Genomic DNA, 27,905 nt, shown 5'->3' with positions numbered 1-27,905 from the left:
GTTTCATGGGGTCTGGAAGAGGGAAGGGTGGGATAGAGGAGGAGGGCATAAAGCTAGGAAATTAAGCTTTTGGAGAGGGGGCGATTTTTACATAAATTTCAAAAGGAGTAATGTCACGAAGTACTGTGAGTGAGGGCAAGGAGCATAGAAAATGGCAAATTTGCTGAAATTCAAAGGGGTTGAGCGTCCGTGAAGGGATTTTCTGTTGTAGGTCAGGCAGGGATACTTACCTATGTGTTTTAAGAACCAGATTAGGGTCTTAGAGTTGGATGTGAGAAGAAAGGGCAGGTTCTCCATCCAATTAGGCCTACTTCGGGTCTTTGGACTTTTAGTCTCACAGAAGGGTAATTATGGCTTTCAACTGTATGGGTATGTTCAAAAGGCTTTCAAGCCTGATCATTGCTCTCTCACACTGCTTGGGGAAAAGTAGAGGCTCTGTGACAGAAACCTGCTCTTGAAATCCAGTGAGCTCTGTCTGGTAAAAACTTCTTGTATCTTTTTTTTTTTTCAGTGCATTAGGATTATCCTGTGTATGGTTTGTGCCGGATGGCAAGGTATTTAATTTGATGTTTATTTCTATTTAATTGTTTTTGCACAATAAAACTGGTTGAGAGTGAGACCAGTTGCAACAAACCAATGGACTTGGGTGATCTCACAGCTGCTGTATCCTGCCATCTTCCCCAGGAGATGGTACCTGTTCCCCTGACCCTATTACACTACTTATAGAGGAGAGAGCAGGAGAACAATAAGCAAAGAATGTATAGATATAGAGGAGAGAGTGCTTGGAGGTGATGTCACCTGTGAGAACTATAAATGGCGCTGACCCGGGAATAACCCATGTCAGAGCCGCAGCGTGAACAGGGTTTTGGTGTGAAAGGGGTAAAAGTAAAGAGGGTATAGACATAGAGGAGAGAGCAGAGGCAGTGTATGTTAAGTAGAACATAAACATAAACAGCACAGGGGCCAGATTCAGAGATGGATTCAGCTGCTGTACATCTTGAGTAAATAGACGCCTCCTGCATGCTTTTGTGATTTGCTGCTGTATCCAAAGACGCAGCATCGGATCATCTGCGTGACCCTTGACCATCTGTGCAGTGGCGGTTCTTGCCACGGGCAATCGGTACTTTTGCCCAGGGCGCCGCCTTCCGGAGGGCGCCGCACCAGGGCAAGATCCGCCACTGTGCCCCCCCGCAGTGCCCTGCTGTGCCCCCCCGCTTTGAAGGGAACCAGACGCGTAGCGTCTAGTTTCCCTTCATTGAGAGGACTTTAGTTGTGTGGTGCGCGATGACGTCATCGCGCACCGCACAGCAAAGGTCCTCTCCATGAAGGGAAACTAGACGCTATGGTCTAGTTTCCCTTCATGTAGAGGACCTTTGCTGTGCGATGCGCGATGACGTCATCGCGCACCGCACAGCATAGTGGCACAGACACTAGGGGTCATAATTGACCTCTAGTGTCTATGCTGTTCTATGGGAGAGATGTAATAACGTCTCTCCCATAGATCGAAGAGAGGAGAAGAGCGGCGCCGCCGGCGGATGGGGGTCTGCAGCGGTCTGGATCAGGAACGGGGATGGTAAGTATACTTTTTTTTAATTTATTTTTTCTTTCAGCGTCGTGACCACGCCCCCATTCGAAGCCATGCCCACATATTTTGTCCGGGGCGCCACAAAGCTAAGAACCGGCCCTGCATCTGTGTTTCCCTTAGGTTATTCAGGATGGCCGAGCTGTTCACACTGCTTTGGCCAATGAAGTTGCATCAAAGAATGTAGACACTGTCCTAGCTACCAGAGGTGTATCTAGGGTAGGGCGAGTGGGGCACGTGCCCTGGGCGCCTTGGCAGGCCCAGGAGAGGGGGGCGCCGTCGGCGGCCAGGGCATCATGCCCCACTCGCCCCTGTGTCCGGCCTCCGGCGGCGTTAGCCAATCAGAGCTTGCGGACCGGCTCCTGATTGGCTGCCGGTCCGCGAGCTCTGATTGCCTAGCGAACCGGCGCCACACAGCCGCCAGACGGCCGGAGACCTGGAGCGGTGAGGGGAAGGAGAGGCGCTGCGCTCTCCTCCCCTTCCATAGAGCAAGCAATGCCGGTGAGTGACCGGGGAGTGATGGGGGGGGAGAACACAGTGGGGCATGTAACTGGCACAGTGGGGCATGTAACTGCACAGTGAGGCATGTATCTGGCACAGTGGGGCATGTAACTGGCACAGTGGGGCATGTATCCGGCGCTGTGGGGCATGTAACTGGCACTGTGGGGCATGTATCCGGCACTGTGGGGCATGTATCCGGCACTGTGGGGCATGTAACTGGCACTGTGGGGCATTGTATCTGGCACTGTGGGGCATGTAACTGGCACTGTGGGGCATGTAACTGGCACTGTGGGGCAATATAACTGGCACAGTGGGGCATGTATCAGGCACAATGTGGGGCATGTATATGGCACAGTGGGGCATGTATCTGGCACTGTGGGGCATGTATCTGGCACAGTGAGGCATGTATCTGGCACAGTGGGTCATGTATCCGGCACTGTGGGGCAATGTAACTGGCACTGTGGGGCATTGTATCTGGCACTGTGGGGCAATGTATCTGGCACTGTGGAGCAATGTATCTGGCACTGTGGGGCATGTATCTGGCACTGTGGGGCATGTATCTGGCACTGTGGGGCAATGTAACTGGCACTGTGGGGCAATGTAACTGGCACTGTGGGGCAATGTAACTGGCACTGTGGGGCAATGTAACTGGCACTGTGGGGCATTGTATTTGGCACTGTGAGGCATGTAACTGCACAGTGAGGCATGTATCTGGCACAGTGGGGCATGTAACTGGCACAGTGGGGCATGTATCCGGCGCTGTGGGGCATGTAACTGGCACTGTGGGGCATGTATCCGGCACTGTGGGGCATGTAACTGGCACTGTGGGGCATTGTATCTGGCACTGTGGGGCATGTAACTGGCACTGTGGGGCATGTAACTGGCACTGTGGGGCAATATAACTGGCACAGTGGGGCATGTATCAGGCACAATGTGGGGCATGTATATGGCACAGTGGGGCATGTATCTGGCACTGTGGGGCATGTATCTGGCACAGTGAGGCATGTATCTGGCACAGTGGGGCATGTATCCGGCACTGTGGGGCAATGTAACTGGCACTGTGGGGCATTGTATCTGGCACTGTGGGGCAATGTATCTGGCACTGTGGAGCAATGTATCTGGCACTGTGGGGCATGTATCTGGCACTGTGGGGCATGTATCTGGCACTGTGGGGCAATGTAACTGGCACTGTGGGGCAATGTAACTGGCACTGTGGGGCAATGTAACTGGCACTGTGGGGCAATGTAACTGGCACTGTGGGGCATTGTATTTGGCACTGTGAGGCAATGTATCTGGCACTGTAGGGGCAATGTATCTGGCACTGTGGGGCATGTATCTGGCACTGTGGGGCAATGTAACTGGCACTGTGGGGCAATGTAACTGGCACTGTGGGGCATTGTATCTGGCACTGTGGGGCAATGTATCTGGCACTGTGGGGCATTGTATCTGGCACTGTGGGGCAATGTAACTGGCACTGTGGGGCATTGTATCTGGCACTGTGGGGCAATGTATCTGGCACTGTGGGGCATTGTATCTGGCACTGTGGGGCAATGTAACTGGCACTGTGGGGCATGTATCTGGCACTGTGGGGCAATGTAATTGGCACTGTGGGGCAATGTAACTGGCACTGTGGGGCATGTATCCGGCACTGTGGGGCAATGTAACTGGCACTGCAGGCCATTTTCAGTGGCCACACCCCTTCTGGTGTGTGGCCACGTTCATTTTTTCACCGCGCGCGCCTGCGACGCGCGCACATGCTTCTTTTCCTGTGTGTTTTGTTTTTTGTTTTGTTTTTTTTTTTGTTGTTTTTTTTTGGGGGGGGGGGTAGGCGCCATTTTCCATCTTGCCCTGGGCTCCGAAAACCCTAGCTACGCCTCTGCTAGCCACTCAGGGATATACGTAAACCACTGGTTTATGGTACATCTCCAATGTTGGGGCGACTACACATGGTTCACAGGTTGCCCAGCTCTGCCCATGCCCTGCCCCCAAATGCCAGCAGCCTGTCAATCATGCAGAGCCGCCCCACCATCGGAGACGTACGTCAACCAATGGTTTAAGTACATCTCTCAATTTAGCCCATATTTAGATGGTTAGTGCACAAAGATGAGACTGCTGCATAGCCATTATTGTAAGAAGGAAGTGCTTACTGTCGGTCTATGCTATTCATGCATCTGGAACACTGACCTGCCACTGTTTTCCTGTCTGCAGTGTCATCATTAGTATTGGCACTGTGGCAATAGGAGCAGCATGCTGCACAGGAACCAGCAATATTCAGCTGATAAACCCAGGAAAGTCATGTAGGTGAAGGATAGAAAATGTGTGTCTCATCTGCAGTGAACCTCCCCTCTGCAGCTGAAAGCATGTAACTGATCAACCAGAGCACCTGTGAAGAACTCCCTGGAAGGGGGAGGAGGAGTTTAAGGTTTAAAATCACTGAGCCATTTATTTGCATGACTGACGCCAGGAAAGCTGGCCAGTGACTAGGGAGTAGATCTCTGTTAGACAGTAATAGGACCATTTGGGAAGCCTCTTTGAGAAGCAGAGGACCTTTGACAGTGGTTAGTATGAACATTTCCTATGTGATGGTTGCTGGTCTGTGGTCATTCTAACGAAATAAAGTCCTGAGTCAGTGTGTGCTTCCATTACACAGTTTCTTTGTCACAGCACTTACACCCACCCCATGCCGGTTGCAAAAGCTCCGTCAGAAACAGGCATCCCATCTCTGTCCTCAGGCTCCAAAAGAGCATGGACTGTCAGCATGCAGAACCACAATGCTCCTATGGCACTTCTACCAGATGGATCTGTTCTGCGCATCCGCAAGGTAACTGCCCAGTTGCCACCCAGTTCATGCAGAGACAGATACGTTGATGGATGGCTCAATCCATCTGCACTCTCAATCTCCACCCGTATGCGTATGTGTGGTGCAGCACATTTGCAGTCTGCAATCGCTTTCTAAGATGCATGCACAGGTTGCAAATATTTACCAAATCCCTCCGCATTTGGACTTGTGCTAGCTATGAATCAGGCACAAAATGTTTAGGCTTGTTGAAACGTGGCACTGAACTATTTGGTGTATCTCCCACAGGTCACTTTTCAGACTTCCTAATTCTGGCCTCACAGACATCGATCTAGTAATCTGGCATATTTGATGGGCAAAATGTCAAAGACCTTATTATATGGGGCAATCATAGTACTATTTCATTCCCTTTTGGATGAACATATTTGGACGCAAATTGGTAGTTTTAGAATACAGCACATGTATCAGGGCCAATGTATGAATTTTTGTGTTGGTCCATACTTTTCTATATCAGATTGATCGTTGCAATATCTGTCATTCTGTGAAATTGGCGTCACGGACAGGAACTACACAGTGACAATCTGATAGCAGCGCAGGGGAGCCTGTTTCTGGTGGATCTCTCTCATCTAGCATGGGGCTGATACTAATGATAACAATTGTGGTTCCCATTTTGCAGACGCATCGATCTTCACATTAACTCTATGGAAATTTACATTAGCATAAGGTATTAAATAAGGTTTCCGTGGCTGCCCGCAACTACTGCTACTTTGAGTAAAAATCTGAATCAGCCCCATTGTCAAGTAAACTGTCATCCCAAATTATAAATGAATGTTGGCTCTCTAAACACATGCGGCGTAATTAACAACTATCAATCTTTACAATGAGCAGTCACAATTTTTTTACTCAAATCTCTCACATAGAATAATGTACCTGTTCATTTTTAGATTAATCATCATAAATCATCAAAATGTTATATTGTATCAGATCATTAAAAATAGGAATTAAAGTTTATCTTACCTAGACATGTATGCGTTCAATCATTCAGTAGTACAATAGTATCCACTGGTGCTCAGAATTGTTTCAAAGTTTGTCAAATGGAAGCTTGTAGTTAAACAATTCAAACTAAATCAACCAGGATGAAAATGTTCAGCCATGTTCAGTGTATAGAATTTCTCCCCCAAATTCATGAGTCTCCTGGAAATACCAGGAGATTGGGCAAGTATAGAATTGGCCTCATAAATAAATGATAAATGGCAAAAAAAAAAATGGAAGCTGTAAATGTGAACTTTGAATTTGAGTTAACAGTTTAAAAGTATATAGGGGTCTATTCGGGATGCGGTCAAGATCCCGCCGGATGGAATCCCGGCGGTCGAAATACCGACACCAGGATCCCGACCGGCACAATCCCGACATATTCTCCCTCTGTGGGTGTCCTGACATTTTTCAGAGGCGATCGCTAGGCAACGACGGCTGGCATGCGTCGGCGCACTGCGGCGCCGGCGCATGCGCAGTTACGACCCGATCGCTACGCTGCGAGAAACTGCAGCGAGCGATCGGGTCGGAATGACCCCCATAGTCTGTAACATGGCAGTTAGGAGCTGATTGGCTGGTGCAATTTATCACTGACAGTGAAATGTATCACTCATTGATAAATTAGCCCAATAATATACACACCATGGTAGTCAGACCTTGTGACATTTCCAAGATTGTTTTTTTTTTTAAATGCTTTTTCAAGTGAATAGGAAAGTAGTGCATAGAAAATAATGCAGACCACTCAGTTCTGACCATCTGAAATGCTGAAAAGTATGTTCTGTTTTTAAATTAGTAAAAATGTAGGAAAATAAGAAATGAAAAAAAGGGGAAATCATCACATTATATTGTATATCAGCCATGTCAGGTGTAACTTACAATTTATTACACGTGAAATATATTAAAATCTTACTTTAGAGAGGCCTATTTATCAAAGCATATTTGTTGTGATATTCGTACCCACAAATATTAAGTACCACCTGAATGCATCTTTAGGGGATTGCAGCAGATATTGGCGATATCTGTTTCAATCCTACTGTTTTTATTTAAATGCAGCTCCCATAGGTTTCTCTGGGGGATTGGCCCCAGTAGCAAACACCATCTACAAGTGGTGTTAGCTATTGTAGCCTATGAAGGTGCGGAACACTCTGCAAAAGTAACTGAGACATAGATCTGGCACTCTCGGCTTAAACATTCGCGGTCAGCAGAAGGGTGGCTGGTTCCAGAGACTGAAGGCGATCACTTTACTTTTACACATCGCAGGGACGGGTTCCTACCGCATGAATATTCATACATCCCGGCTATACATAATTTGTTATTGCCGCAATGAGCAGCAATAATAAAATAGAATTATTAGGTCTAAAGCCCAATAATTAATAAGAGGTTTGTGTACAGGTGGCAAGACAATAATTCTGAACTGATGTACACATCTGAATTGATCAATGATCGGGAATGCTGTATATTTTGTAATATGACATTTTATATGAAGTTCTTTGAAGTATGCAAATTCTCATCATGTGACGCAAGCCTAACAAAGTAGGAATAAGTGAAATGAACATACGTCTTCCTCTGGCCATTTAAAAAAAATTTAATTGTAGGTAGAGAAATATAATCACGCCATAAACTGCCATTACCGGTTTACATTTTCCCATCGACTTAAGACTATCTGGAATCCTGAGCATCCTACAGCTACTTTTCATCATACCATGTTCCTGATCATCCACTGGTAGAGACATCATAGTGGAGGCACCTCTCCCAATATGCTGCATTGAGGACTGAGCCTAGGGCTTGATTAATGGCCACATGGACCTATGCTGAAAACAATCACGGGCCTATTGAGAGAAGTATGTGACCAGTGGGGTGTGACCAGTGAGGTGTGAGGGTGGCCAATGCCACCTGGGCATGTACACCCCTACACTATCAGCCCCAATGTAGGTAAAAGTATAAAAAAATTACAGCATTTTGTGACGAAAACAGAAACACAATTTTAATACTAAAGGTTTATGGCTGTCCGTGTGGCCAACGGATGTCATGATGGTGGGTCTATTTGTATGTGGAGGCCTGGAGGTGTAGCTCCAAATGCCACATTGTTAATCTTGCCCTGACTGAGCCCTATTCTGATTGTTACACAAGTTTGAATTCGGTCTAACTAGTGCGATTGAGCAAACTGTGCTGAATACGCATCACTTGGTATATAAAAGTGATTCTGAGGGGGGGTGTATTAATGTCCGAGGGGGGCCATGTGCAGTGAGCTCCTTATTCTAAGCTGTGCCCCAAACTCCCCTTCACATTCTAACTCTTCTGCAAGTGAATCCTCCCAATGCGGTGCCGCCTTCCCAGCAGTGAGGTCAGTGGCTGGGTCTGAGAGAAGAAACAAATCTGTACACTAAAGTAAAATACAGAAGATAGTGGGCGCTGTTTTTAGGGAAAAAATAATTAAATAAAATAATTTAATTTCTACTTAATGATGTTGTTCTATTTCTCTAGCTGCCCACAGTTGGGGATCTGGATATCCCCCAAACTAGAAACAACCAAAATATACACAATAATGTGGGCGCTCTGAAAAATATAATTACAAACAGCTGCTGGTTTTGTAAAATATAAAAATATTTTTATTAATATAACTCCTGATTAGTTTCTAGATCTTATATGTATCACAATAAAACATTTATCCCAATAATAAAACATTTAAAAAGAACCAATGTCCCAATGCTCAAGACTTGCTGACAGTCCTGCAGATACGCTGGTGATTAGTATATAAATGCCTCTGATGAAACCGCCCCCTAAAGAGGCGGAGAAACGCGTCAGGTGACTGATCTTTGAACGTGGAACGCAGGTGGAACGCAAAACCGGAAGCCGGAAGCACCGAACCCGGAAGCCGCGAACCGCGGCCAAGCACGGCGTCCTCTGCAACTCAGGGCTTGCTGCCTATACCGCTCCACCCGACAGCTAAGTGGTGTAAGAAGGTATAGATCACCATTACCTCTTGAAATAACCCCCCAGCATCGGGGAATTACCACCGAGCGATCTGTCTGGAAGCACGAGTGAGATCTAATTTCCAGTTACAACACAGATGTGGAACTGTTCACAATACATGCCACCTATTATTGGATTCAATTAACCAGTCCGGACTTGGTGAAGTATAATAAGTTATCAAATACAACGAACTGCCTATACTAATTTGGTATTAAGCCAAAAATTGCATGCTAAGTATCATTAATTACTAACAGCCGGCATTTATATACTAATCACCAGCGTATCTGCAGGACTGTCAGCAAGTCTTGAGCATTGGGACATTGGTTCTTTTTAAATGTTTTATTATTGGGATAAATGTTTTATTGTGATACATATAAGATCTAGAAACTAATCAGGAGTTATATTAATAAAAATATTTTTATATTTTACAAAACCAGCAGCTGTTTGTAATTATATTTTTCGGAGCGCCCACATTATTGTGTATATTTTGGTTACACTAAAGTAGTCTCACTACTGCAGCCAAGACCGGCCACTGCTGTCCCCTATATACAGGCAGGGAGGCTGCGGGCAGGAAGCCAGGTACTGGCTACTACTCACCCCACTCACTGTGCACAGGCGGCTGCTGCTTGCAGTTTGGCTCCACATCTCCGTCCTCCCCTGCTGTGCTGCCGAGCTCCGGTCTCATCCTGCACTTCCTGAATTGCTCACATGACCAATCCAAAGTGTCCATCAGAGCTCAAGCACATCCATCATTGTCAGGCATGCCTCCATTGGCTCATATTCTTTGCTGCTTTTTGGCCGCCATGTGGCCCCGTTCTGCTCTACAGGCATTGCCTGACTATGAAGGGCTGAGCTCTCGATGCTTCCCCTCTCGTCTCTCCCTGCAATTCCAGGGAGCACCGCTAATATGGCAAGTTTTGCAATACTACAAAGAGGATGCTGCGAAGTCATAAATATCTTCTTTGTATTCTTGTAATCATTTTTAAAGTCAAAACTCTGAAGTATGACCTACCCTGACTTCACGTCACGGCTTCCCAGTGATATTTGAAAAGATGGCACATGTGCACAAAATACTATAGCAAAAGGTTCTGGCAGAGTGCTGGAGGCTTTGCTTTCATTGTGCGAAGATGGTGTCACGTAGGAGGAGGGGCCGACCTGTCAGCACCAGGTAGATATGCTTTGAGGGAAAGGTGTGCAGAGTGGATTCCCCACTGAACCCCCTGTGTGCATAACACACCCTGCACCCGTTTTACATCTATGATTCTGAGTCATAGGCATCTCAATCTTTTTCTCTGCATTCATCAAATGGACGTTAATTGGTTGTAATGGGGTGCTTGCACATAAGAGAAAAGTACCGTGGCTTGTGGGTGTGCAGTTTTTACCTAATCTGAGTTGTACGTATGCCGAATGGACACCTATTCCAGTCATTATCTCTTGCACGCAGCATAGGATTGGTGAAAGTACTATTACTGGTGGTCATACCTCTCAACTTCTGTCACTTTGGAAACGGGACATACCGCGCCGGAGCCCGAAAAGGGGTGGGGCTTCAGTAGAGGGGTGGGCCTCGCGATAAGGGGGCATGGCCTATTGCTGCGACCCCCATTTTTGGGGCATGTCCAGCTCTCCATGAACTGCTGGACAGCCCCCGGCTCCCCTCCTTGTGCTGATAGATGCCGTGCACATGCGCATGGCATCTATTCAGCGTGAACACTGGCTGCTTTGCAAAGCAGAGCAGCGGTGATCACTACCTCTCCCAACTGCCCCCCCGCCCGCTGGACCCTGCGACCCGCGGGAGGGACAGCGGGACAGTGTCCAATTAGCAGGACTGTCCCGCTGAAATCGGAATAGCTGGGAGGTATTCTGGTGGTGACGGCTGCTCTCGCAGATGAAGGGCTGGTGGTGGTGCACATGAATACAGGTGGATAATCGCATTAGATCGCTCGCTGAATATGTAACAAAGGAGGTCATTCCGAGTTGTTCGCTCGCAAGCGGATTTTAGCAGATTTGCTCATGCTAAGCCGCCGCCTACTGGGAGTGAATCTTAGCATCTTAAAATAGCGAACGATGTATTCGCAATATTGCGATTACACACCTCGTAGCAGTTTCTGAGTAGCTCCAGACTTACTCGGCATCTGCGATCAGTTCAGTGCTTGTCGTTCCTGGTTTGACGTCACAAACACACCCAGCGTTCGCCCAGACACTCCTCCGTTCCTCCGGCCACTCCTGCGTTTTTTCCGGAAACGGTAGCGTTTTTTCCCACACGCCCATAAAACGGCCTGTTTCCGCCCAGTAACACCCATTTCCTGTCAATCACATTACGATCGCCAGAACGATGAAAATGCCGTGAGTAAAATTCCTAAGTGCATAGCAAATTTACTTGGCGCAGTCGCAGTGCGGACATTGCACATGCGCATTAAGCGGAAAATCGCTGCGATTCGAAGATTTTTACCGAGCGAACAACTCAGAATGAGGGCCAAATTGCAGATGTTAAGGACAACTTCCCCACTCCTTTTCCTGCTTGATACATCAGCTCCTAATTATGTACTGTAGGGATACGCTATGGTATAGAATGTTACATAATGCAGATACAATGAGAAAGGAACTTACCTGTCAGCTTTTCTGCAGTGTACGTGCTCCAGGACTCAATGATAAGCGAGAAAATGCCCTGCAACAAAACAGGAAGCTCACAGTCAGTAATGCACAGACAGGAATCATTTATATATATATTAGCAGCAATATGTTTCCGCTGTGATGGATGTGACAACTTTTATCTGTGTGGATAATATTAATTCCACAACACATGTAAATGCATATAATAATTTAGCATTCAGATATATGAAGAGAAGTTGAGTTTGAAGAAAGAGGGTTGTGTGTTAGCGGTTGTTGCATGTACATTCACAGATCACCACTAGCTGCTTTTGTGCACTGCATAATAGTGGTCATTCCGAGTTGATCGCTCACTAGCAGTTTATAGCAGCCGTGCAAACGCTATGCCGCCGCCCACTGGGAGTGTATTTTAGCTTAGCAGAAGTGTGAACGAATGTATCGCAGAGCGGCTACAAAGTTTTTTTGTGCAGTTATAGAGTAGCTGAAAACCTACTCAGCGCTTGCGATCACTTCAGACTTAGTTCCTGTTTTGACATCACAAGCCCACCCTGCGTTCGCCCAGCCTTGTCTGCGTTTTTCCTGGTAAAGCCTGCGTTTTTCTAAACACTCCCTGAAAACGGTCAGTTGACACACAGAAACGCCCACTTCATGTCAATCACTCTGCAGCCACCAGTGTGACTGAAATGCTTCGCTAGACCCTGAGCAAAACTACATTGTTCGTTGTGCCCGTAGGACGCACATGCGCATTGCACGGCATACGCATGCGCAGATTGCTGTTTTTTAGCCTGATCGCTGCGCTGCGAACAAATGCAGCTAGCGATCAACTCGGAATGACCCCCAATGTACTGGTAGATACTGAGTAATTGTCAGTAGGAGGGGACAGAGACTGGGAGTAGTAAACAGAATCAGAGACAGAGGCTGGGAGTAGTAAACAGAATCAAAGGACAGAGATAGAGGCTGGGAGTAGTGATCAGTGTCAGGCGACAGAGACTGGGAGTAGTGATCAGTGTAAGAGGACAGGGACAGAGACTGGGAGTAGTGATCAGTGTGAGAGGACGGAGACAAGGAGTGGTGATCACTGTCAGAGGACAGATACAGCAAGCTATATTGCATCTGCTGATTATCACAAATGAATACCACGATTGCATAGCTAGGTAATGAATAGCTGATCTATTGTTATAAGCAGATTTAAAATGGTTTTATTGTAAGTTATTTGGGGAATCTATGATGGTCTCATCCCCACGCACCATTTGTTTGTTTATGTTTTATTGCTTCAAATGGGTGATGGGCTAGGGGTGGGTTCAATCAATCAATCAATCAATCAATCAATCAATGTGCTTACAAACACATGTTTGTTGATCTTGATATTAATGGGCTGAATCAGTCTGGGATGAATGTTTGTAAGGATGTCGTCTGTGACTTATACTGGACTTAAACTGAAATGAAATAACAAACAAATGCAAAAAATCCTTCAAAGGCCACCAATACTTGGACTGCATCCCAACTACAAACGTATGTTCTCTACTAATATTCTCCTATCCTCACTGACTCAGGAAACTATACAATCACTTTCTGCAAAAAACACCGGTAATGCAATTTGTAATCGGACCATGCAAATACCTGAAAAACAACTTTTGCACTGAGAAGCATAGTTAATGAAGGAACACCGACTTGCTATTTGCAAACACTGTGTAATTTTCCATCTTGCATCAGCAAAACATTTGCCTTACTGTTAACCTGTAGACATTACCCACTTTTTAAATACTTGCAAATCGTCTTTATTTCTGCAATACCACTACTCTCTCATTCAACCACCACTCCTCCTCCTATTCTCATTTTACTACTACTATTTAGCCCATCCACACTATGGCCAGGCTGGCAACATCCCCTGTTAATCCTTGTCTTCCTAATCCTTTATTCTGGTTCCGGTATGAATGGTCGACAATGTTAAGTTCGACACTTATTAGGTCGACCACTATTGGTTGACATTGACATGGTCGACATGGACAAATGGTCGACACATGAAAAGGTCAACATGAGTTTTTCACTTTTTTTTCTTTTTTGGAACTTTTTCATACTTTACGAACCACGTGGACTATGATTGGGAATGGTAACCTGTGCCGAGCGCAGCAGTAGCGGAGCGAGGCACTTTGCCCGAAGAATGCGAACCATGCGAGGGGATGCGGTGCACTAATTGGGGTTCCCCGTCACTTTACGCAGAAAATGACACAAAAAAACCTCATGTCGACCTTTTACTGTGTCGACCATTTGTCCATGTCGACCATGTCAATGTCAACAAATAGTAGTCGACCTTAACATTGTCGACCATCTGAACGGATACCCTTTATTCTGTCCCCTGGTACCACCTCTATCCTTCTCTCCCAATCTCCTGCATCTCATCCCCTCTCTTCTTCTCTGTCGACCATCCTGCCCTCTGCCTCCCTTCTCCTCCTCTTCTGTTTCCCCACTGAAATGTACTTCTGCCCCTTCACAGGCTCTCTACCCCACCACTCAACCCTGCTCTCTCCCTCCTCTGCCTGTCACCTCATCTCTCCTCCACCACTATCATACTGCACTCCCTCAATGCCTCACTCCTGCAGTCACCATTCCTAGACAAGGACTCAGCACCATCAATACACCCTCTATATCCTTCCCTTCCAAATGAATCTTACCTCAGCGCTACAGCAACCCTGATAATCTCATTCACATCTCTCCCACAAACTCCTACCCCCTATCCTGTGCCCTCTGGAATGCCAGATCTGTTTGCAACAAACTGGCCCCTACTCATGACCTTTTTATTTCCAACTCCCTGCATCTTCTAGCCATTACAGAAACCTGGATTACTCCATATGACACCACTTCTCCTGCTGCTCTCTATGCTGGGGGCCTCACATTCTCACATACACCCCAACCCGGGGAACACCATGGTGGTGGTTTTGGGGTCCTTTTACCCTCTAGCTACGCTTACCAACTTATACCTCCAGAACCATCCCTTACATTCTCTACTTTGAGGTCCATGCGATACACCTCTATCAACCTACTAATCTTCGAGTTGCTGTCATCTACCGTCCACCTGGTGCTTCCTCCATATTCCTCGACAACTTTGCTTCCTGGTTACCTCACTTCCTCTCTTCTGACATTCTCTCCATTATCCTAGGTGATTTCAACATCCCTATCGATAACCCTACAAAATCACCTGCCTCTAAACTCCTTAACCTCACCTCTTCACTTGGTCTCTCCGAGTGGACCACCTCACCCTCCCTTGTGAATGGGAGCTCACTGGATCTGGTTTTCACTCACCACTGCAATATTTCTGATTTCTCCAATTCCCCTTTTCCCCTCTCTGACCACCACCTGCTCTCTTTCAACTTATCTATCTCCGCTTCCATATCTCTCCCTCCTAAGGCTACCATCACCAAGCGTAACATTGAGGCTATTGACTCCTCATCCCTATCCTCCCTGTTCGATTCACTTCTCTCTCATGCCCTGAACAAGCCACATTCCTATACAATGCATCTCTTACTTCTGCTCTTGACTCTGTCGCTCCACCAACCACTATTCACCCTCGCACATCAACACCTCAACCCTGGCACACCAAATGCACCAGATATCTTCAAAAATGCTCACGTACTGCCGGGCAACAGTGGAGGAAATCATGCTCTAAGGCAGACTTCCTCCATTTTAAATTTATGCTCTCATCCTTCAGTGCTGCCCTTTCAGACGCTAAACAATCATACTTCAAAATTCTCATCTCTACCCAGTCTTCCAACCCCCCGGCGCCTCTTTGCCCCTGTGAACACCCTCCTCTGCCCACTACCACCTCCTCTCCCATCCTCATTGTCTGCTCTTGACTTTGCCACTAATTTTACATCCAAGATTGACTCCATATGTCAGGACATCACATCCCACCAGACCAGCAACCAACCACCACCCATCCCTTGCCAACCCTCCCCTTCCCTCTCACCAACTCTGACATCTTTCTCCCATGTATCTGGTGAGGAAGTTATGGTCCTCATCCATTCCTCCCCCTCCACCACCTCCCCACTTGACCTTATTCCCTCCCACCTCCTCCACTATCTCTCTCCTTCTGCCTGTTCCCATCTTACCCACCTTCTCAATCTCTCCTTCTCATCAGGCACTGCTCCCTCTGCCTTCAAGCATGCTCTTGTCTCCCCTATTCTTAAAAAACCTACCCTTGATCCAAACACCCTCTCCAACTATCGACCCATCTCTCTCCTCCCTTTTGCCTCCAAACTCCTTGAGCGTATTGTCTATAACCGCCTCACTGCCTTTCTTTCTTCCCACTCTCTGCTTGACCCATTCCAGTCTGGTTTCCGTTCTCTCCACTCCACTGAAACTGCCCTCACAAAAGTCTGCAATGTCCTCCATGCAGCCAAATCTAAGGGCCACTACTCTCTGCTTATTCTTCTTGACCTCTCTGCTGCTTTTGACACTGTGGACCACCCTCTCCTTCTGCAAATACTTCACTCTCTTGGTCTGCACGATACTGCCCTCTCCTGGTTGTCCTCCTACCTCTCTGATCGTTCCTTCTCTGTATCCTCTCATGACGCTACCTCCCCCCCACTTCCTCTAACTGTTGGCGTCCCCAAGGTTCTGTTCTTGGTCCTCTCCTTTTCTCTCTCTATACGTCCTCTTTAGGTGAACTCATTAGTTCTTTTAACTTCCAATATCACCTCTATGCTGATGATACTCAAATCTACCTTTCCTCCCCTGACCTCTCCTCACTCGTACCTCCAACTGTCTCTCTGCTATCTCTTCCTGGATGTCCCAGCGCTTTCTTAAACTTAACATGTCCAAGACTGAGCTGATAATCTTCCCACCCTCCCGCACAACCTCACCTCCCACAATCTCATTATCCATTGATGCCACGACTATCTCCTCTAGCCCCCAAGTACGCTGTCTTGGCGTAACCCTTGACTCCTCCCTCTCCTTCAAACCACACATTCAGCACCTCTCACAAACCTGTCATTTTCATCTCAAAAACATTTCCAGGATCAGACCCTTTCTCAGCCAGGATGCCACCAAGATCATTATCCACTCACTGATGATTATTTCCAGACTGGATTACTGTATTCTCCTAACTGGCCTTCCTGACAATTACCTTTCTCCACTCCAGTCTATCCTCAATGCTGCAGCCCAGCTCATCTTCCTCATCAAACGCACTACATCCACCTCCCCTCTCCTACAAGCCCTTCACTGTCTCCCCTTCCCTTTCAGAATCCAATTCAAACTTCTCATACTCACTTACAAAGCCCTCACCCACTCCTCTCCCATTTACATCTCTGACCTTATCTCCTTTTACACTCCCACCTGTCCTCTTCATTCTGCTAATGCACGCCGACTGTCCTGCGTACTGATTACTTCCTCCCACTCCTATCTCCAAGATTTTTCACGTGCTGCTCCCTTTCTCTGGAATTCTCTACTTCTCCCCCTCAGACTCTCCACCTCTCTAGAGAACTTCAAACGGGCTCTTAAGACCCACTTCTTTACCAAACCCAGCCAAATCTCATCCTAACCCTCTGTCCCACTTTCGGTCTACCCCTGTCTGTCTGCCCATCCCCTTTAGAATGTAAGCTGTCACGAGCAGGGCCCTCTTCCCACATGTGCTTATCCTTTTCTTACTTTAATAATCCTCAACTGCCCAAATCCTACAGTTTTCGGCCACCTTGATACTTAGCTCAGTGTCGTCTACTGATGTAGTTATGCTTAGTTATCCTGTACTTGTCCTATATTGTCTTCAACTGTAAGTTACTGTTTTCCTCATGTGCATATGTACTCTGTAATTGGGCGCTGCGGAACCCTCGTGGTGCCATATTAATAAAGGATGATAATAATAATAATAATAAATACAGACTTTGAGCAGTGATCAGTGTCAGGGGACAGAGAATGGGAGGAGTGATCAGTGGACGAGGACAGAAACTGGGAGTAGTGATCATTGTCAGGAGACAGACTGGGAGTAGTGATCAGTGTCAGGGGACAGAGACAGATACTGGGAGTAGTGATCAGTATCAGGGGACAGAGACCAGAGACTGGGAGTAGTGATTACTTTCAGACAAAGGAGACAGTGACTAGGAGTAGTGACCAGTGTCAGGGGACAGAGGCTGAAGGGTTATCAGTGGAAGAAGACAGAAACTGGGAGTAGTGATCAATGTCAGGGGACAGAGACAGAGACAGACTAGGATTAGTGATCACCATAAGAGGACAGAGACTGGGAGTAGTGATCAGTGTCAGGGGACAAAGACAGAGACTGGGAGTAGTGATCAGTGTCAGGGGACAGAGACAGAAACAGACCAGGATTAGTGATCACCATAAGAGGACAGAGACTGGGAGTAATGATCAGTGTCAGGGGACAAAGACAGAGACTGGGAGTAGTGATCAGTGTCAGGGGACAGAGACAGAGACTGGGAGTAGTGATCAGTGTCAGGGGACAGAGACAGACACTGGGAGTAGTGATCAGTGTCAGGGGACAGAGACAGACACTGGGAGTAGTGATCAGTGTCAGGGGACAGAGAAAGAGACTGGGAGTAGTGATCAGTGTCAGGGGACAGAGACTGGGAGTAGTGACCAGTGTCAGGGGACAGAGGCTGAAGAGTAATCAGTGGAAGAAGACAGAAACTGGGAGTAGTGATCAATGTCAGGGGACAGAGACAGAAACAGACTAGGATTAGTGATTACCATAAGAGGACAGAGACTGGGAGTAGTGATCAGTGTCAGGGGACAAAGACAGAGACTGGGAGTAGTGATCAGTGTCAGGGGACAGAGACTGGGAGTAGTGATCAGTGTCAGGGGACAGAGACAGACACTGGGAGTAGTGATCAGTGTCAGGGGACAGAGACTGGGAGTAGTGATCAGTGTCAGCGGACAGAGACAGACACTAGGAGTAGTGATCAGTGTCAGGGGACAGAGACAGAGATTGGGAGTAGTGATCAGTGTCAGGGGACAGAGACAGAGACTGGGAGTGGTGATCAGTGTCAGGGGACAGAGACAGAGACTGGGAGTGGTGATCAGTGTCAGGGGACAGAGACAGAGACTGGGAGTAGTGATCAGTGTCAGGGGACAGAGACAGAGACTGGGAGTAGTGATCAGTGTCAGGGGACAGAGACAGAGACTGGGAGCAGTGATCAGTGTCAGGGGACAGAGACAGAGACTGGGAGTAGTGATCAGTGTCAGGGGACAGAGACAGAGACTGGGAGTAGTGATCAGTGTCAGGGGACAGATACAGAGACTGGGAGTAGTGATCAGTGTCAGGGGACAGAGACTGGGAGTAGTGATCAGTGTCAGGGGACAGAGACTGGGAGTAGTGATCAGTGTCAGGGGACAGAGACTGGGAGTAGTGATCAGTGTCAGGGGACAGAGACAGAGACTGGGAGTAGTGATCAGTGTCAGGGGACAGAGACAGAGACTGGGAGTAGTGATCAGTGTCAGGGGACAGAGACAGAGACTGGGAGTAGTGATCAGTGTCAGGGGACAGAGACAGAGACTGGGAGTAGTGATCAGTGTCAGGGGACAGAGACAGACACTGGGAGTAGTGATCAGTGTCAGGGGACAGAGACTGGGAGTAGTGATCAGTGTCAGGGTACAGAGACTGGGAGTAGTGATCAGTGCCAGGGGACAGAGACTGGGAGTAGTGATCAGTGTCAGGGGACAGAGACAGAGACTGGGAGTAGTGATCAGTGTCAGGGGACAGAGACAGACACTGGGAGTAGTGATCAGCGTCAGGGGACAGAGACAGAGACTGGGAGTAGTGATCACTTTCAGAGAACAGAGACAGAGACTGGGAGTAGTGATCAGTGTCAGGGGACAGAGACAGAGACTGGGAGTAGTGATCAGTGTCAGGGGACAGAGACAGAGACTGGGAGTAGTGATCAGTGTCAGGGGACAGAGACAGAGACTGGGAGTAGTGATCAGTGTCAGGGGACAGAGACAGACACTGGGAGTAGTGATCAGTGTCAGGGGACAGAGACTGGGAGTAGTGATCAGTGTCAGGGTACAGAGACTGGGAGTAGTGATCAGTGCCAGGGGACAGAGACTGGGAGTAGTGATCAGTGTCAGGGGACAGAGACAGAGACTGGGAGTAGTGATCAGTGTCAGGGGACAGAGACAGACACTGGGAGTAGTGATCAGCATCAGGGGACAGAGACAGAGACTGGGAGTAGTGATCACTTTCAGAGAACAGAGACAGAGACTGGGAGTAGTGATCAGTGTCAGGGGACAGAGACAGACACTGGGAGTAGTGATCAGCGTCAGGGGACAGAGCCAGAGACTGGGAGTAGTGATCAGTGTCAGGGGACAGAGACAGACACTGGGAGTAGTGATCCAGTGTCAGGGGACAGAGACTGGGAGTAGTGATCAGTGTCAGGGGACAGAGACAGAGACTGGGAGTAGTGATCACTTTCAGAGAACAGAGACAGGGGGGGTAATTCAGACCTGATCGGTAGGGTGCGTTGTTCGCATCCCAGCGATCAGGTAATCGCCGCCTACAGGGGAGGGTACTGGATGTGTGCAGGTGTGCGATCGCATTTGTAGCAGAACTGCAAAAACATAAGTTTGTGCAGTTTCTGCTCAGCCCAGGACTTACTCAGCCGTTGCGGTCCCTCCTGTGTTTTTACGGACACTACTTAAAAATGGTCAGTTGCCATGCCACAAATGCCTTCTTCCTGTCAATCTCCTTGCGAATGTCAGTGCGTTCGGAATTTTACGCACCATCCCATCACTGACCGGCGCTCCCCGTTGCTGCGGTCCGTCGTGCCTGCGCATTGCAGTGGATACGCAGTTCAGACCTGATCGCCCGCTGAGCGAAAACACACAGCAGCAATCAGGTCTGAATTAGCCCCAGGGACTAGGAGTAGCGATCAGTGTCAGGGGACAGAGACTGGGAGTAGTGATCATTGTCAGGAGACAGAGACTGGGAGTAGTGATCAGTGTCAGAGGACAGAGACTGGGAATACTAAACTGAGTGAGGTGACAGGGACTGGGAGTACAGTGTCAGAGAATAGATACTAGGAGTAGTGATCAGTGTCAGAGGACAGAGACAGAGACTGGGAGTAGTGATCAGTGTCAGGGGACAGAGACAGAGACTGGGAGTGGTGATCAGTGTCAGAGGACAGAGACAGAGACTGGGAGTAGTGATCAGTGTCAGGGGACAGAGACAGAGACTGGGTGTAGTGATCAATGTCAGAGGACAGAGACAGAGACTGGGAGTAGTGATCAGTGTCAGGGGACAGAGACAGAGACTGGGAGTGGTGATCAGTGTCAGAGGACAGAGACAGAGACTGGGAGTAGTGATCAGTGTCAGGGGACAGAGACAGAGACTGGGTGTAGTGATCAGTGTCAGAGGACAGAGACAGAGACTGGGAGTAGTGATCAGTGTCAGGGGACAGAGACAGAGACTGGGAGTAGTGATCAGGGTCAGAGGACAGAGACAGAGACTGGGAGTGGTGATCGGTGTCAGGGGACAGAGACAGAGACTGGGAGTGGTGAACAGTGTCAGAGGACAGAGACTGGGAGTGGTGATCAGTGTCAGAGGACAGAGACAGAGACTGGGAGTAGTGATCAGTGTCAGGGGACAGAGACAGAGACTGGGTGTAGTGATCAGTGTCAGGGGACAGAGACAGAGACTGGGAGTAGTGATCAGTGTCAGGGGACAGAGACAGAGACTGGGAGTGGTGATCAGTGTCAGAGGACAGAGACAGAGACTGGGAGTAGTGATCAGTGTCAGGGGACAGAGACAGAGACTGGGAGTGGTGATCGGTGTCAGGGGACAGAGACAGAGACTGGGAGTGGTGAACAGTGTCAGAGGACAGAGACTGGGAGTGGTGATCAGTGTCAGAGGACAGAGACAGAGACTGGGAGTAGTGATCAGTGTCAGGGGACAGAGACAGAGACTGGGTGTAGTGATCAGTGTCAGGGGACAGAGACAGAGACTGGGAGTAGTGATCAGTGTCAGGGGACAGAGACAGAGACTGGGAGTGGTGATCAGTGTCAGAGGACAGAGACAGAGACTGGGAGTAGTGATCAGTGTCAGGGGACAGAGACAGAGACTGGGAGTAGTGATCAGTGTCAGAGGACAGAGACAGAGACTGGGAGTGGTGATCAGTGTCAGAGGACAGAGACAGAGACTGGGAGTAGTGATCAGTGTCAGGGGACAGAGACAGAGACTGGGTGTAGTGATCAGTGTCAGGGGACAGAGACAGAGACTGGGAGAAGTGATCAGTGTCAGGGGACAGAGACAGAGACTGGGAGTGGTGATCAGTGTCAGAGGACAGAGACAGAGACTGGGAGTAGTGATCAGTGTCAGGGGACAGAGACAGAGACTGGGAGTAGTGATCAGTGTCAGGGGACAGAGACAGACACTGGGAGTAGTGATCAGTGTCAGAGGACAGAGACAGAGACTGGGAGTAGTGATCAGTGTCAGGGGACAGAGACAGAGACTGGGAGTAGTGATCAGTGTCAGGGGACAGAGACTGGGAGTAGTGATCAGTGTCAGAGGACAGAGACAGAGACTAGGAGTAGTGATCAGTGTCAGAGGACAGAGACAGAGACTGGGAGTAGTGATCAGTGTCAGGGGACAGAGACAGAGACTGGGAGTGGTGATCAGTGTCAGGGGACAGAGACAGAGACTGGGAGTAGTGATCAGTGTCAGAGGACAGAGACAGAGACTGGGAGTAGTGATCAGTGTCAGGGGACAGAGACAGAGACTGGGAGTAGTGATCAGTGTCAGGGGACAGAGACAGAGACTGGGAGTGGTGATCAGTGTCAGGGGACAGAGACAGAGACTGGGAGTAGTGATCAGTGTCAGAGGACAGAGACAGAGACTGGGAGTAGTGATCAGTGTCAGGGGACAGAGACAGACACTGGGAGTAGTGATCAGTGTCAGGGGACAGAGACAGAGACTGGGAGTAGTGATCAGTGTCAGAGGACAGAGACAGAGACTGGGAGTAGTGATCAGTGTCAGAGGACAGAGACTGGGAGTAGTGATCAGTGTCAGGGGACAGAGACAGAGACTGGGAGTAGTGATCAGTGTCAGAGGACAGAGACAGAGACTGGGAGTAGTGATCAGTGTCAGAGGACAGAGACAGAGACTGGGAGTAGTGATCAGTGTCAGGGGACAGAGACAGAGACTGGGAGTAGTGATCAGTGTCAGGGGACAGAGACAGACACTGGGAGTAGTGATCAGTGTCAGGGGACAGATACAGACACTGGGAGTAGTGATCAGTGTCAGGGGACAGAGACAGACACTGAGAGTAGTGATCAGTGTCAGAGGACAGAGACAGAGACTGGGAGTAGTGATCAGTGTCAGGGGACAGAGACAGACACTGGGAGTAGTGATCAGTGTCAGGGGACAGAGACAGACACTGGGAGTAGTGATCAGTGTCAGGGGACAGAGACAGACACTGGGAGTAGTGATCAGTGTCAGAGGACAGAGACAGAGACTGGGAGTAGTGATCAGTGTCAGGGGACAGAGACAGAGACTGGGAGTAGTGATCAGTGTCAGGGGACAGAGACAGACACTGGGAGTAGTGATCAGTGTCAGGGGACAGAGACAGACACTGGGAGTAGTGATCAGTGTCAGGGGACAGAGACAGACACTGGGAGTAGTGATCAGTGTCAGAGGACAGAGACTGGGAGTAGTGATCAGTGGCAGGGGACAGAGACAGAGACTGGGAGTGGTGATCAGTGTCAGGGGACAGACACATAGACTGGGAGTAGTGATCAGTGTCAGGGGACAGAGACAGAGACTGGGAGTAGTGATCAGTGCCAGGGGTCAGAGACAGAGACTGGGAGTAGTGATCAGTGTCAGAGGACAGAGACAGAGACTGGGAGTAGTGATCAGTGTCAGAGGACAGAGACTGGGAGTGGTGATCAGTGTCAGGGGACAGAGACAGACACTGGGAGTAGTGATCAGTGTCAGGGGACAGAGACAGAGACTGGGAGTAGTGATCAGTGTCAGGGGAAAGAGACAGACACTGGGAGTAGTGATCAGTGTCAGGGGACGGATACAGACACTGGGAGTAGTGATCAGTGTCAGGGGACAGAGACAGACACTGGGAGTAGTGATCAGTGTCAGGGGACAGAGACAGACACTGGGAGTAGTGATCAGTGTCAGAGGACAGAGACAGAGACTGGGAGTAGTGATCAGTGTCAGGGGACAGAGACAGAGACTGGGAGTAGTGATCAGTGTCAGGGGACAGAGACAGACACTGGGAGTAGTGATCAGTGTCAGGGGACAGAGACAGACACTGGGAGTAGTGATCAGTGTCAGGGGACAGAGACAGACACTGGGAGTAGTGATCAGTGTCAGAGGACAGAGACTGGGAGTAGTGATCAGTGTCAGGGGACAGAGACAGACACTGGGAGTAGTGATCAGTGTCAGGGGACAGAGACAGACACTGGGAGTAGTGATCAGTGTCAGAGGACAGAGACAGAGACTGGGAGTAGTGATCAGTGTCAGGGGACAGAGACAGAGACTGGGAGTAGTGATCAGTGTCAGGGGACAGAGACAGACACTGGGAGTAGTGATCAGTGTCAGGGGACAGAGACAGACACTGGGAGTAGTGATCAGTGTCAGGGGACAGAGACAGACACTGGGAGTAGTGATCAGTGTCAGAGGACAGAGACTGGGAGTAGTGATCAGTGTCAGGGGACAGAGACAGAGACTGGGAGTAGTGATCAGTGTCAGGGGACAGAGACAGAGACTGGGAGTAGTGATCAGTGTCAGGGGACAGAGACAGAGACTGGGAGTAGTGATCAGTGTCAGAGGACAGAGACAGAGACTGGGAGTAGTGATCAGTGTCAGAGGACAGAGACTGGGAGTGGTGATCAGTGTCAGGGGACAGAGACAGACACTGGGAGTAGTGATCAGTGTCAGGGGACAGAGACAGAGACTGGGAGTAGTGATCAGTGTCAGGGGACAGAGACAGACACTGGGAGTAGTGATCAGTGTCAGGGGACAGATACAGACACTGGGAGTAGTGATCAGTGTCAGGGGACAGAGACAGACACTGTGAGTAGTGATCAGTGTCAGGGGACAGAGACAGACACTGGGAGTAGTGATCAGTGTCAGAGGACAGAGACAGAGACTGGGAGTAGTGATCAGTGTCAGGGGACAGAGACAGACACTGGGAGTAGTGATCAGTGTCAGAGGACAGAGACTGGGAGTAGTGATCAGTGTCAGGGGACAGAGACAGACACTGGGAGTAGTGATCAGTGTCAGAGGACAGAGACAGAGATTGGGAGTAGTGATCAGTGTCAGAGGACAGAGACAGAGACTGGGAGTAATGATCAGTGTCAGAGGACAGAGACAGAGACTGGGAGTAGTGATCAGTGTCAGAGGACAGAGACAGAGACTGGGAGTAGTGAACAGTATCAGAGGACAGAGACAGAGACTGCGAGTGATGAACAGTGTCATGGGACAGAGACTGGGGGTGGTGATCAGTGTCAGAGGACAGAGACAGAGACTGGGAGTAGTGATCAGTGTCAGAGGAAAGAGACAGAGACTGGGAGTAGTGATCAGTGTCAGAGGACAGAGACTGGGAGTAGTGATCAGTGTCAGAGGACAGAGACAGAGACTGGGAGTGGTGAACAGTGTCAGAGGACAGAGACAGAGACTGGGAGTAGTGATCAGTGTCAGGGGACAGAGACTGGGAGTGGTGATCAGTGTCAGAGGACAGAGACAGAGACTGGGAGTGGTGATCAGTGTCAGAGGACAGAGACAGAGACTGGGAGTAGTGATCAGTGTCAGAGGACAGAGACTGGGAGTAGTGATCAGTGTCAGAGGACAGAGACAGAGACTGGGAGTGGTGAACAGTGTCAGGGGACAGAGACAGAGACTGGGAGTGGTGATCAATGTCAGGGGACAGAGACAGAGACTGGGAGTGGTGATCAGTGTCAGGGGACAGAGACAGAGACTGGGAGTGGTGATCAGTGTCAGAGGACAGAGACAGAGACTGGGAGTGGTGATCGGTGTCAGGGGACAGAGACAGAGACTGGGAGTGGTGAACAGTGTCAGAGGACAGAGACTGGGAGTGGTGATCAGTGTCAGAAGACAGAGACAGAGACTGGGAGTAGTGATCAGTGTCAGAAGACAGAGACAGAGACTGGGAGTAGTGATCAGTGTCAGGGGACAGAGACAGAGACTGGGAGTGGTGATCAGTGTCAGAGGACAGAGACAGAGACTGGGAGTAGTGATCAGTGTCAGAGGACAGAGACAGAGACTGGGAGTAGTGATCGGTGTCAGAGGACAGAGACAGAGACTGGGAGTGGTGAACAGTGTCAGAGGACAGAGACAGAGACTGGGAGTAGTGATCAGTGTCAGAGGACAGAGACAGAGACTGAGAGTAGTGATCAGTGTCAGGGGACAGAGACAGAGACTGGGAGTAGTGATCAGTGTCGGGACAGAGACAGAGACTGGGAGTAGTGATCAGTGTCAGGGGACAGAGACTGGGAGTAGTGATCAGTGTCAGAGGACAGAGACAGAGACTGGGAGTGGTGAACAGTGTCAGGGGACAGAGACAGAGACTGGGAGTGGTGATCAATGTCAGGGGACAGAGACAGAGACTGGGAGTGGTGATCAGTGTCAGGGGACAGAGACAGAGACTGGGAGTGGTGATCAGTGTCAGAGGACAGAGACAGAGACTGGGAGTGGTGATCGGTGTCAGGGGACAGAGACAGAGACTGGGAGTGGTGAACAGTGTCAGAGGACAGACACTGGGAGTGGTGATCAGTGTCAGAGGACAGAGACAGAGACTGGGAGTAGTGATCAGTGTAAGAGGACAGAGACAGAGACTGGGAGTAGTGATCAGTGTCAGAGGACAGAGACAGAGACTGGGAGTAGTGATCAGTGTCAGAGGACAGAGACAGAGACTGGGAGTAGTGATCAGTGTCAGAGGACAGAGACAGAGACTGGGGGTAGTGATCAGTGTCAGAGGACATAGACAGAGACTGGGAGTAGTGATCAGTGTCAGAAGACAGAGACAGAGACTGGGAGTAGTGATCAGTGTCAGGGGACAGAGACAGAGACTGGGAGTGGTGATCAGTGTCAGAGGACAGAGACAGAGACTGGGAGTAGTGATCAGTGTCAGAGGACAGAGACAGAGACTGGGAGTAGTGATCGGTGTCAGAGGACAGAGACAGAGACTGGGAGTGGTGAACAGTGTCAGAGGACAGAGACAGAGACTGGGAGTAGTGATCAGTGTCAGAGGACAGAGACAGAGACTGAGATGAGTGATCAGTGTCAGGGGACAGAGACAGAGACTGGGAGTAGTGATCAGTGTCGGGACAGAGACTGGGAGTAGTGATCAGTGTCAGGGGACAGAGACTGGGAGTAGTGATCAGTGTCAGAGGACAGAGACAGAGACTGGGAGTAGTGATCAGTGTCAGGGGACAGAGACAGAGACTGGGAGTAGTGATCAGTGTCAGGGGACAGAGACAGAGACTGGGAGTGGTGATCAGTGTCAGGGGACAGAGACAGAGACTGGGAGTGGTGATCAGTGTCAGAGGACAGAGACAGAGACTGGGAGTGGTGATCAGTGTCAGAGGACAGAGACAGAGACTGGTAGTGGTGATCGGTGTCAGGGGACAGAGACTGGGAGTGGTGATCGGTGTCAGTGGACAGAGACTGGGAGTGGTGATCGGTGTCAGGGGACAGAGACTGGGAGTGGTGATCGGTGTCAGGGGACAGAGACTGGGAGTGGTGATCGGTGTCAGGGGACAGAGACTGGGAGTGGTGATCGGTGTCAGGGGACAGAGACTGGGAGTGGTGATCGGTGTCAGGGGACAGAGATTGGGAGTAGTTTTCAGAGGAGAGAGGACTGTGGTGTCTATTCATGTAGCAGAGAAAAGCTCTGTTTTGCGGAAGTAGTTTACTGGGAGTAGTGATTAGTGTCAGGGAACACAGATGCTTGGAGTAGTGATTAGTGTCAGGGAACACAGATGCTGGGAGTAGTGATTAGTGTCAGGGAACACAGATACTGGGAGTAGTGATTAGTGTCAGGGAACACAGATGCTGGGAGTAGTGATAAGAGTGAGGGGACAGAGATGCTGGGAGTAGTGATTAGTGTCAGGGAACACAGATGCTGGGAGTAGTGATTAGTGTCAGGGAACACAGATGCTGGGAGTAGTGATTAGTGTCAGGGAACACAGATGCTGGGAGTAGTGATTAGTGTCAGGGAACACAGATACTGGGAGTAGTGATTAGTGTCAGGGAACACAGATGCTGGGAGTAGTGATTAGTGTCAGGGAACACAGATGCTGGGAGTAGTGATTAGTGTCAGGGAACACAGATGCTGGGAGTAGTGATTAGTGTCAGGGAACACAGATGCTGGGAGTAGTGATTAGTGTCAGGGAACACAGATGCTGGGAGTAGTAATTAGTGTCAGGGAACACAGATACTGG

At 49.1% G+C, this 27,905-nt stretch overlaps 1 protein-coding gene across 1 annotated transcript in view; it reads right to left on the bottom strand.

Moving 5' to 3' along the window:
• Positions 1 to 27,905, bottom strand: part of DLL3 (delta like canonical Notch ligand 3) — a 188,836-nt gene that overhangs the window by 111,174 nt on the left and 49,757 nt on the right. Inside the window, exon 3 of the mRNA XM_063938598.1 lies at positions 11,493 to 11,550. Coding sequence (XP_063794668.1) covers positions 11,493 to 11,550 — 58 coding nt within the window. The remainder of the gene's footprint in view (positions 1 to 11,492; positions 11,551 to 27,905) is intronic.

Source organism: Pseudophryne corroboree, chromosome 8 (genome assembly GCF_028390025.1).
Source record: "Pseudophryne corroboree isolate aPseCor3 chromosome 8, aPseCor3.hap2, whole genome shotgun sequence".
In the NCBI taxonomy this organism is placed as follows: Eukaryota; Metazoa; Chordata; class Amphibia; order Anura; family Myobatrachidae; genus Pseudophryne; species Pseudophryne corroboree.
This window is presented reverse-complemented; position numbering and strand designations above follow the sequence as displayed.